The sequence below is a fragment of the Dama dama genome, chromosome 20 (genome assembly GCF_033118175.1).
Source record: "Dama dama isolate Ldn47 chromosome 20, ASM3311817v1, whole genome shotgun sequence".
Taxonomy (NCBI): Eukaryota; Metazoa; Chordata; class Mammalia; order Artiodactyla; family Cervidae; genus Dama; species Dama dama.
The window spans coordinates 103757294-103769532 of record NC_083700.1 but is presented as its reverse complement, the minus strand read 5'-3'; the positions used below and the strand labels follow the sequence as shown (position 1 = coordinate 103769532).

Here is a 12239-nt window from a genome sequence, read left to right as displayed (position 1 = left end):
CAGCCGTATCTGACTCCCCTACAAAAACAAACTTGTGACTGGAAGAGACAGACCACTGCCACATTCCTGCCAATGTGACTGATTAAAATACCCTTATAATTGGCTTGGTCACAGCTTCTAGCAGGTGCTGAGGCTTTTGCTAGTTAAAAACCAGCTTTCACTGTATTGTTTTCTCTGTGTGTTTTGACCAAAAAATAGACATTTCTATAACACTGGGGACAGAATACATGAAATAGGGCTACTTCTTAATAATGCTGGTCAATCAATAAGGAAAATAAGTGATGAGGAACACAAAAACATCTGACTGTAGGTCTTCCAAGAAAGGAAAAAGGACTAACAAGCAAGAATATAGTGCTTTACCATTTACAAATCTTTCACATACATTCCATTTGACCCTCACAACAACCCTGTGAGGTAGGCAGCACAGATATTATTTTCATTTAACAGATGAGGAAAGTGAGTCTTGGAGTAATTAACTAATGTGCCCAAGGTTCTACAATTGGTAAATAATTGGTATTCATATCAGTCTTTGGCCTAACGATTCAGCACCCCACCTCCCCTCACACTTGCCTACCTACTTCACAGGGATAATGAAGATAAAATGAATTCAAAGCTAGAAAAATACTTTGAGGGAAAAAAGCACTATATAATTATACCCACAAACTATAATTTTCCACAATATATGGCTCATTCCCCTTGTCATCCAGGCTTGTGCGTGAACCCAGAGTTTTATATTGCCTCTGTTCTGTGTTCCGCTAAGCAACTAAGGCAGGCAGGGGAACAGTGTGATTCTCTTTAAGTTTATATAAATTACAGTCAGGGCAACTGCTATTACAGGAAATTGAAAAACAACACAGAAAGGCCAATGTGCAACTGGGACCCAGGGAAGCACAGTAAAGCAAGGCAACATTATCAGATAGGGCATAATTGCATAGAAGGAAAGGTGGTGTCAGAGTTCACACTGGCACACACAGTTATCTAAGGCAAAGTGGTGGCAAAGTCATTCGTTCCACCTAGTATAAACAAAGCAGAAGATTCATGAGACAGATCCTCATGAAATAGCATCGCGTATCACACAGATCTCTCCAGCTGCCTACAGAGAATATAAAACGACAGTGTCATCTTCATTTTAAAGAATGACTGTACCTGTGCTCATAATCCTGAGCTAAACCAAGGAATAGCTCCGTGCTAAACTTCCTTGGCTAAAATACAACCAGTACCATCATTCCTAGTCAGACTGATAGAATGTCTTTTAAGGTAATGAATCTGATGGCTGTGTTTATAGATTTTTTTTTTTTTTTCTTTCAGGATGCACTTTTGATTCTCCTGCTTTTTTAAGACCCAAAGAAAGTTATACTGAGTTTTTATTGGTGATTCTAAGTATATGTGTTTATAACAGTTAACGTGTGATAGGTGAATTTAACATATTTAAAAGAGTGCTATAGCATCTGTTCAGAAAAGATTATATACTGTACAAACTATTCGAGTCATACAAAACCATTTTTTCAGTGTCTTTTCAATTGAGATGAATCCTATTCAGCACGTTTCTCCTCCTGAGGTGGTTCATACTGAGCAAGCTATGGGGGCAAAGACAGAGGTGTTTAGGTGAATTTTATTCTAAATTGGGTAAAAAAGAAAACTTTTAACAGTAACAAAATGAGTCAACTACTTTGTTCAATGACTGAATCAGTTTATAAAATCCTAGCCTTTTTAAACCAGTGATTTTTTTTAATATTTAATACAATCAAATCTAGTGAAAGTATTTTTTGTATAAACCTTAAAAATTACTGGGAAACTAAAATTTAATTCTCATTCATGACTGCACTGCACAAACATCTGCTATGCAATAATCCATATCTTCCCAAAGATGTTGTGGCTTATATAGTAAAGGTATTTTCTTCCTCTCCACCATAAGTTTACTGAAAACTTTCTTCTAGAAAGTAGGAAAAAAAAATAAGCATGTGATATATATTAAGCTAGCCAGTTAATGAAATAGCAGCTAATGTCTTTGACTGTAAAAGATGCCAAAAAAGTTATCTAACATTTATACACTGGAATCTTGGCTAATTTAAGATACTGAATGATCTCTTATACCGAACTGTGGTTTACTGCAAGAACACTGAGATATGAGTTGTTCCAGTTAGCTGTCAGATTTGAGAAGCTAGACTTCACTGTGCTTTAGTTTCCTCACCTATAAAATGGTCTGTGTACCTGTGTCATTTATCTCACAAAGTTGTTGAGAAGATAAAACACATCATGAGAAATGCCTAGTCATGTGAAATGTGATTCAGAATGCAGTAAAACCTCAAAGGCTTAGTTGACTAAAAGTTTATGAAAATTCTCATGGGAGTTTAAACAAAGAAAAAACTTCAGCACTAGACAAAATTAAGTGCAAACAAATGTACAGAGCTTAAGTGCAAACAAGTTTACAGTTAACACATTTCAGGGCCACCACATAACTATACAGATCATGCACTGCACAGTCTTAAGGGGTGCCATTCGCAAAGCAGTGGCCCCATACTGACCTGCTTAACTGCCTAAGACTCCCAGAAATTCCCATTTACTTACAAACCAGTATTCTTCACCAGTATTTTCATCTTTTTGTTGATGAAGTTTCCCAAGAACCTCTTCTTGACCACACTTTGCTCATCCTGTTTACAATTTGCTTGTGGTTTTCTAGACAGGGTATCAGCTTCTCCTTGCAGTTAGCTGAGATTGATATTTGCCCTCCTCCCTCCTCTACTGTCCATTTTAGTGAGGTTCTGATCATATAATCATTAAAGGTGAAATTATTTTTAACATGAATTCTTTCAAAAATTTTACCTTTGTTTTCAGTTTTTTATTTTCTTCTACAATAGCTTCATATTTCTCTTTCATTTCTGCCAATTCTAGGCGAAGCAGCTCTATTTCTGGATTTTCTGGGGTAGCAGCTCCTAAGTGATGCTTTAAAAAACTAATATAAAAGTTAAGGATTTACTTGAGCTCATTAAAACTAATGAAATAGCCCTCTATTGAAATAACTCTGATGAGAGTCATCCCAACCCTACCACCAATATTTACCCAGAGATCAAAATCCAAATACTCAAAGTAACTTTTTCAATAGAATAAAGGCCTTTTTCTGACTTGAAAAATGAAAAGGATACTCCAAAGCACTATTAGGTTTCTCTGGTTCTTCATATAAGGCTACCAATACTGCAAATCAAAAAGCAGAAAAAAAAAAATTAAAGTCTTAAAATGGCCAAAATTATATGCCATACCTCAGTAAATATTAAGCATCTATTATACACCACACACATCGCTAGGACATACCATGGTGAACAAGACAGACAAGGTCCCTGTTCTCAACGTATTTACAGTCTAGTGCAAAAGAGTATCAAGTATCAATAAGGGTAATGGGAGCACACTGGAAGAACACCTAACTCAGCCCAGGGAAGGCTTCCCCAGGGAAGGGAAATAAGACCTAAGACCTAGGCAATGAAGGTTTCAGATAAAAAGGGAAGGCCAAGGGCAAAAGAACAATGTATTCAGGAACTGAAAATTCAAATGTGGCTAGATGGAGTTGTGAACTGAAAGGAAGCTGAAAAGAAAGTTAGGGAGGAGACTGGAGGATCCTGCAAGTTCAATAGGGCCTTTATCCTAAAAACAAAATGGCATATAATTAAAACAGTTTTAAGCAGTGGAGTGACGGGATCACTCTTGACTCCTGTGTGGAGTCAAGCAGGCTAACAAGGGGGACAACGATTTAAACGCAAGAAGAGCAATTATGGCTCAGTGGTACAGAATCGGCCTGTTAATGGAGATGGGGTTTAATCCCTGGGTGGGGAAGATCCCCTAGAAAAGGAAATGGCAACCAGTATTCCTGCCTGGAAAACCCCACGGACAGAGGAGCCTGGTGGGCTACAGTTCATAGGCTCGCAAGAGTCTCAGACACAACTTAGCAACTAAACAACAACAACATGCTAATCAGTTTAAAAAGAGAGTGACCTGGGAATTCCCTGGCTGTCCAGTGGTTAGGACTCCAAGCTGTCACTACAGGGGGCATGGGCCCGATCCTTGGTCAGAGAACTAAAATCCTGCATGCCACGTGGCATCCCCCACCACCACCAAAAAAAAGAGAAGTGACCTGTACTAGAGTAATAGAGGGATGAAAACAAGGTAGATACATTTGAGAAAAATTTTTAGAGAATCAATAAGGCTGTGGTTAATTTTTGGGAGAAAGCTTTGAATCCAAAATACACTTCAAGAATGAAGTTTCACACACTACATGCTAAATAACCACCAACCAAAAACTGCCAGTAATCAAAGTGCTCAAATTAAAATACATACTTTAGTGGTTTCATATCCAGTAATTCATGTCAGCACTACCTTTTTCATCGTCTATTGAACACATTCCTTCTAGGATCTGAGTAGTAACTCAGATAAAAATCTCTCTAAATCAGTGGTTAAGTTTTTTGTGCACAAAACTCTGAACAATCTGATCAAAGACCAAAAGCTGTAACTATATACAAAAAACATGCATATCTAGGCCCCAAGTTAAGAACTCCTGTAAACCAACTTAACATGCTTTGCTCTTTTAGTTTTAATAACATCAAAATAATTTAGACATCATAAAAAAATCAAATGGTCAACTACTACAAACAACTTATATTAAGTTCTGATAGTTAAACTTTTAAACGTATTTACAGCACTATTTTTTGAGAAATTGGCTTATTTATTTCACCACTACCCTCTCCTCTCCTTCCCTCTTCTTTCAGTGTTACAGGACACTTTATTTCTCTACTTACTACCTTTTTCTTCAAACTATATACTCAACCCTATGTTTCTTTTTCCATTAATTCCCACTGATCCCTACCAAGTTCTAATTTTATAAGACATAAATATTCTTACCCTTTCTTCCTCTTTTTCTCCTACCCTTTCTTTTAGCTTCTAAATTTCTGACAGTGGTACTTACAAGTTTGATAATTACAGAACATAATGTAAATGTCAAGTTTCCTGTATTTTTCTATAGATGAAATATACTTCCTTTTAAACAGACAAGAACTCTATACCCAGTGTTTCCCTTTTTGTCTTAGCAGCCCGGATTTTTAGAGGTTGATATAGTGCTCAAGATAACTAAAATGCCTTTTCTTCTAAATGACTTATCTTTAGCCATCCTTATAGTGTTTTAATGTTAGAAGGAGTTTCAAATCCTCTTGGAAATAAGCTGGATAAAAATTATGTGTTAAATCTGTGTGAAGTACACAAAATCAAATGTTAAATAGATCATCATATCAGTAGATACTCTGTTGTCTGATATTACTTAAGAAACTGAAAACCCAGGAAGGTTGAGGGGGAATACCAGTAGATGTCAGCGAGGGAAAAGAAGCCTCCAAAGGTTTAGTTTTTCATGAAGGAAAATCCAGGTCTGGCCACAAGCCTTAATATCTTCATTTACCTCCTACAATGGCCACTTCTCTACCCTTTACCAATGTATGTTTCATTTACTCCATCCAGCCACTCTGGCTTCCTTACACTTCCTGAAACTCAACAGCACATTTCTTTCAGGTCTTTGTTCAAAGGTTACTTTCTTAAGAGAGGCCTTCCCCCACCACCCTAGGTAAAATACCACACCCATCACTCTGTAAGCAATGTTCTTTTCACAACACTTACCACTGGTTGACACTCTGTGTTTATTATCTGTCTTCCCCAACTAGGATATAAGTTCATTTAAAGCACGGGCTTCCCCACCCCCACCCCCACTGTTGTATACTCAGTGCCTATAACAGACACCTGAATAAAATGGCGAAATAAATTAAAGAAATGTGCTTGTGGAGTTTTTTGAGGGGAGAGGGAGGTCCATGAAATTCTAATAGTGTGATACTTTCCAGGATGACAGCACAGTACTTTCACACTCCCTTAACGTTGACTGAAATTTGCAAAGAGATAGGAAATTGAACCTAAGGTAGGTAGCAATTCAAAATGACCAACCCAGGCTTGAGAATTAAAAGCCCTGCTTTCTGCTAAGACCCAGAGTTGTTATTCTCCCAGAGTTTTCTCCTAACTTTTGCTTCTGGACAAAGAGCAGGTACCAAAGTATTTCCAGATACTTAAACTATACTTCTCATATGGACCGAAATCATCATCCCTGCCAGCTCTTCTGTTCCACACCCTTGAAAGGCCCAGTCAGTGAGCTGAGTGATAGATAACAGCATTCGCCTTACTGCCTAGCTGATGAAATAAGCAGTACCCACACTAGCTCTTGGAACCGTCCAGTGTCAATCACCTTATTCATCTACTTAGATCTTGAACTATAGATTAAGAGATAACGACTTTCCTTTTTAAAGGTGAAAACAATAGAACCATTTTGATGTGTCGTCACGTTCTTTAAACTGTAATTCTACTTTAATTATGAAATATGCACAATGTAGGAGTTGATATAGACTACAAAACGGAGTTCAGTTGGAAAGCCACATCCAAAGAGCTATTTTAGGGATTAGGTTCACTTAGCTACTTTATAAGCTGCTTTCAAATCTGGTCATTTCCCCATTTGTCCTTTGTTCGAGGGGAAATGTTTCTGTACAGGATTTGGAGGGCTCGGGAAAAATTGTCAGGAGAGAGGAGTTGGGCTCTCCCAAGGTCTCTAGCAACATGCTCACTGCGGCGGCTAGAGGCAGAGCAACGGAAGTTGGAGGGACTTTGCAACAGCTGCAAGAGTTTTACTCACCACGGGGAGGGTGAGGCTACCCGACCCGGGCAGCGTCCGGCAGCCAGGCGTGCGCCGGTCCCCGCTGACCCCCGAGGCCCACCTCGCTGGACCCAGGGTGGGTCCCTCCTGTTCCCCTCCTGCCCCACACCACGACCCGTTCGGGGCACCGCGCCGAGGAACACGACGACGGCATGAGGAACCCTCTCTTGGCCCATGCTCACCCTTGGTCAGCGTGTCCAGCACCCCCGACTTCTCCAAGTACCTCCGGAACTGCTCGCGCTTCGAGTCGGCGGCCTGAGGAGACACGGCGGGTGAGTGGCCGAAGCCCGGGGGCCAGAGCAGGAAGAAGGCGCTGGGAGTCCGGCAACGCCGCCTGCGCCTCACTACCTCAAGCCCCCCAAACCTGCGCGCACGCCCCCACTCCCACCCGAGCCGACCAGCGGCTGGCTACCGCCCGCACGCCCCCAGCCACGCCGCGCCCCCCTCACTTTGTAATGGGCCATAGTGACAGCGGCAGCGGCGTAGCTGGCGCCGGAGACCGTGGCTGGCGGGCTCGGAGCAGCACTGCTCATGCGCGGAAGGGCACGGGCGCCTGCGCACTTGGGATCCCCGGGCCGGGATCGCCGGGGTGTGGCCTGTTTTCATGGCGACCAGGACGCTCTGAATGCCCCATACTGAGATGAGCCGAGGGAGGCTGCGTGCACCCGCCCCTCTGGTTAGCGAAGCCTCGCCTCTCCTTCCTCTTCCGGTCCTCGCCAAGATTTGGTTGCTTAGTAGGAGGCTAGGTTTTGGTAACTCGGGGCGAGTGTCCAGGTGGGGCCGAAGACGGGCGTGGCGCCAGGGGGCGGGGCCTGCGGAGCCCTGGAGCGCGAGGACTCACTCCTAACGCCGAGAGTGGGCGGACCCGTCTCAACTAGGACCTCAGGAGCCTTGGCAGCCGGCCGGTACTGGTTTGTAGACGCTCGTCTTGAAAGAGGGCGCGCGACCGTCGAGGGCAACCCTTGCATTTCCAATGGCTGGAAGACTGCTTAGAATCGTCTGTTTGGGCTCCAGCTCTGACGTTTGGAGTCTCCTTGTTTTGTGGCCGACTTGATGTGGGTCTCCAGAGGGTGAGCAGTAATGTAATAATAATAGCTAGCACTTTTGAGCGCTTACTGTATGCCTGGCAGCGCGTTAAACACCTGTGTTTCTTATTTTAATCCTCACACCATCCCCGTAAGGTAGACACTGTTAGTAAACTGTAATGGTTAGGTGGCCAGTGTAGTAGAGCCAAGACTCGGATCCTGGCACTGAATCACGATGCTATAAACTGGTAAAAGAAAGCGACATCTTTTTAACATTTTATTTACTAGAAGCAACATGATGATTATGTCCAGGACACATCGGGTTGCAGTCTATAAGGAAACTATGTTAAGAAGCAAGGGCAAACAAAGTTAAATCAATGTCCAGAAATAAGATCAATAACTAAAAGAGGGAATTACATAGATCAAGAACAATCTCCGAAGGCTGTTTTCTCTTCAAGGAAAAACCTGGTTCTATTTAGCTTTCATTCTGACATAGATTTTCCCAAAATCAGTGTTTTTCTGAAGGGAACCCACAAAAAAGTAATCCTGATTTGGTAACTCTGTGTCTTTAAACTTGAAACTGATCCTTCCCAGTTCAGAACTAGAGCCATTTTCCCTTTTTAAAATGGATCTGTAGTCGTTTGTATAAACAGCTGGTCTTTAGAGCTGCCCTATCTATTTTTTCTGTGCTCCACCATCACTAGACTACTTCTGTGATAATGTAGTATGTTCAATGTCTAAGCGCCAACGGATGTTCAGATCTGAAGGTCTGTGGGAGCCCGCCTTCCAATGAGGTTGTTTGTCAATGACACTAAATGATTTGGAGTACAAGCCGTAGGGTTACCGCAGGTTCTGACCAACTCGGATTCAAAGGACAGCCCTCCCAAAGAATCAGGAGTGTCTGGAATGTCAGGTGGTTGAAAGTCTCCCTGTGAAGGAGGAAGGGTTCTGGTTGTGCTCTCCCTGAGCTGGCCCTTGAGGTTACCTTTAGGAGGTAATGCCTGGTTTTCATTTTCTGCAGAGGGACCCCGGGTAGCCCGGGGCCACTTCCGTTTCCAGGTGCAGTTAGCTGGCAGAGAGAAAGCTGTTTGGGGTGACTGTCCCACGTGGTTGTTAAGCTCTATAGCATCACCTGGACTAGAACAGTGACCTTTCAAGTAGTGGTTTCTTTTGCTGTCTTTGCCATCAGTTTCTCTTTTTCCCCTCAACTGGTTACCATTAACTTCTTTTCCAGATAGTTTATGAGTGTCTTCTTTATTACTTGAGCTGATATTTTGAAGATGACCACAGGCCATACTAAATGTGCACATCTCAGAAAGTAGAGTTTCCTGTTCATCCAAAATGCCTTTGTCATCATTTCCAATATGTTTATCAGGATCTGTCTGAAATGCAGAGGGATTTAAACTAGGATACGCTGCTGTGTGTGTTTGCTTGTCCACTAACAGACTATAATCGGGTGCAGAAGAGAGTCGTTTCAGTGAGTTTGCAGATGTGTTTTGATATTTGGCAAGGTTTTGTTTTGACTTGGTACAAAATTCATTATGTTCATCCTTCAATTTATATTGTCCCCAAAGCCCTCTTTTAATCTTTTTAAAACCTAGATGGAAAATTTCTAAAACATTTAGGAAAAGTGAAACAGTCGCTATGGATTGCATGAATAATAGGAATATCGTCTTTTCTGTGGGTCTAGAGACAAAACAATCAATTGTATTTGGACATGGGTGGCTGTGGCATTTAAATAGAGGCTCTAAGTGAAATCCATATAAAAGATACTGTCCAATCATGAACCCAACTTCAACCACAGAGCGAGTGAAAATGTGTATCACGTAAGTGCAAAGCAAGGTTCCTCTAAGTGGAACTTTATTTACTTTCCTTTGCTCCAGCTGACACAGTTCTTCCTCCAGTCGCCTCCGATCCCCAGGTGTTTCAAGCTCTACCTCCTCCAGTTCACCTCTCAGTTGCGCCTTCTTCATCTGCCTCTCCTTCTCCAGAACTCTTAGTCGGTACAAAGCATGGCCCATGTAGACCAGGGATGGTGAAGACACAAATATCACCTGCAAAACCCAGTATCTAATGAGGGAGATAGGGAAGGCCTGATCATAGCATACATTTCTGCAGCCGGGTTGTTCTGTATTACAGATGAAGCCAGATTGCTCATCATTCCAGACATCTTCAGCTGCTACCCCCAGAACAAGCATTCGAAATATGAACAGGATGGTGAGCCACATCTTTCCAATCACGGTGGAGTGGATGTGAACCTCCTCCAGGATGCCTCCAAGGAAATTCCAGTCCCCCATTCTTATTTAGTCAGTCACCTTATCTCTGAACCCCACCAAATAGAAGGCAGATACATTCTTCCATTTCTGAAGCGTGTGCTATTTCTTAAGCAAACCTGTGGCCAAAATATGAACAAAGCATCACTCTTTCAGCATGCTGGTTGCTCTCTTTTTTCCCTAGAAAGTTGTAATAATATGTTACCAAGAATATGTTTAAGATGTCAAGAATAGGAGGTCACTTACATTTAGACCTTATAATGCAGTGGGGGGAAGAAAGATACCTGGAGGAGGGGTGTATGTATTCCCTATGAAGAATAGAATTATAGGAGTTCCTGGAAGAAAGGAGTCTTACTTGGCTTTTTGCTTTGTTATTTTAAACTGAGAACTCTTAGAGAGGTTCCTGAGACTACTGACTTGATCTTACAAACCTATTTATTAAGATTATTTTATATGAAAGCTGTGACCAATGTCAGTGATTTTAAAATCTCATTTATGTACAAAGGAAAAGGCATATGTTTCATTTCATAATCCAGTAAGGTACAGCATTTTATGAAACTGAAGGAAACAGATCTGGCTCTTGCTATAAGAATTTAGATCAGTTTTTTAGTCCACATTTAAATGTCTAAATTCTAGCTTCTTGCAGTTTTTGAGCATTTTCAGAAATCATTTCAGTAAAAATATTTACAAATATTTATGTAATTATTACTGTACTTTGCTATGAAAAATTGTTATGATGATGTTATTATGTATTGCTTGGATCATTGGTATGTTGGTAGTATTATAGAAATTTTCATTACAACAGTATTTGACCCTTTTAAGACATATAGCTTGCTTTGTGGAACGAGCATTAGGGCAAGTTATAATTTAGATGCTTGGATTATCAGCCAGTAGGTTTCATATTAGAGCTGATACCCTGGGATATCTAAGAGGAAATACATCTCAAAGGAAAGAAAAAAATGGGGGAATGTTTTCATTCATTTTCATTTAATATGTAAATGAATGTCCTGTATTCCTCATAGAAAGGGAAATGTTACACAATCAAACAACATAATGGGATATTGTAGCTACAAGATATATCCATCACAAAACTCCTGTGAGCTAGGTATATTGTTTTCCCATTTTACAGATGAGGAAACTGAGGTACACTTTAAATTACCCAAGATCACACAGCTAGAACTGGTATTCAAAGATCAATGTGGTTCTAAAGTCACCTCTTAACTGTTTTACTAAACTTATTTTTCTTCTCTAAACACACTTGAAGTTTTTATGAAAGAGATATTAAGAAATCACCTATTTTCTCTTATAATTTTAATTATTTAAATTAGGTATGTCAAATAGTGAAAGTTTTGATTTTTTAAATAACAAGTTCTAGAGTCTTTACTTCCTTTTTGAAAGCTTTATATAGTTCAAAAGAGTTGCAAAAGCGTCAGCCTTCTAAAATTTAGCTGTATTCCTGAAATAGAGAAATTTTATATTTGATTTTATTATGTTAATAGCAGTATACTCTTTGACCCACAGTCAAAAGCACTTTAAAATATAAGCAAAGATATTATTCTTATTGCTGTTTTTAATAATTATAACTTGAAACTATCCAAAATAATTATCAATACAAGACTGTATTGTACATATAAACAATAATACATCCACAGTATGGTACTATGCAACCAGTAGAGATAACAAATATATACTAATATAAAAAGACATTGGATATATTGTTTCAGTGACATTCGGGTTATAAAACAGAATAATATAGCCCCATTATTGTAAATTTACTTATATGTAGAGATGCATACAATAAAGCCTAGAAGGATATTCATCAAAATATTAACTGTGATTATCTATGGGTAGAATGATAATAATTGACTTAATTTTTTATAATTATATATATGTTTAATTTCTTTTACCGTGAGCACTTTACTTTTAAAATTACCAAAGAAAATTAAAGTTGTTTTTTTTTTCCTGAAAGGACAAGTGCATAGTATTTTCTGAAAGAGGAAGTACTGTTATGTAGCTTCAAATCTTAGGTCCTAAAGCTTTCATAGCAAATAGCATGAATACTAATATACACAGATACAGTACCATAAAATTCAAAAGAAAAAAATATTTCAAATGACTCTTCGTTAGCTAAGACAGAGAGATTAACACAGACCTTTCTTGATTTAGGTAAATTTGAAGCAGATCACGCTTAAAAGTTATACCACAGCCATCTTCATC

The 12239-nt window shown here is 40.0% G+C and overlaps 2 protein-coding genes across 2 annotated transcripts; both read right to left on the bottom strand.

Annotated features, from left to right (window-relative positions):
• Positions 1 to 334: 334 nt before the first annotated feature.
• On the bottom strand, positions 335 to 7329 carry MYCBP (MYC binding protein). The gene is made up of 5 exons (XM_061122325.1): positions 7174 to 7329; positions 6907 to 6979; positions 3144 to 3192; positions 2824 to 2953; positions 335 to 1577 (listed from the first exon to the last, which is right to left on the bottom strand). The coding sequence occupies exons 1-5, from the start codon at positions 7255 to 7257 to the stop codon at positions 1533 to 1535; spliced, it is 381 nt and encodes a 126-aa protein (XP_060978308.1). The 5' UTR covers positions 7258 to 7329; the 3' UTR covers positions 335 to 1532.
• A 148-nt stretch (positions 7330 to 7477) lies between these two features.
• GJA9 (gap junction protein alpha 9) lies at positions 7478 to 10577 on the bottom strand. Its single transcript, XM_061122322.1, has one exon. It carries the CDS (start codon positions 10044 to 10046, stop codon positions 8505 to 8507), a length of 1542 nt encoding a protein of 513 aa, XP_060978305.1. The 5' UTR covers positions 10047 to 10577; the 3' UTR covers positions 7478 to 8504.
• Positions 10578 to 12239: the final 1662 nt, after the last annotated feature.

What these genes read in the sequence shown, in the direction of transcription:
- MYCBP (XM_061122325.1), bottom strand. Translation starts at nt 7,257, where the DNA reads ATGAGCAGTGCTGCTCCGAGCCCGCCAGCCACGGTCTCCGGCGCCAGC. An exon ending in TCACTATGGCCCATTACAAA is followed by an intron (nt 6,980 to 7,173) that starts GTGAGGGGGGCG and finishes GTGTCTCCTCAG; the next exon opens with GCCGCCGACTCGAAGCGCGA. An exon ending in AAACCTAATAGTGCTTTGGA is followed by an intron (nt 2,954 to 3,143) that starts GTATCCTTTTCA and finishes CTTTTATATTAG; the next exon opens with TTTTTTAAAGCATCACTTAG.
- GJA9 (XM_061122322.1), bottom strand. Translation starts at nt 10,046, where the DNA reads ATGGGGGACTGGAATTTCCTTGGAGGCATCCTGGAGGAGGTTCACATC.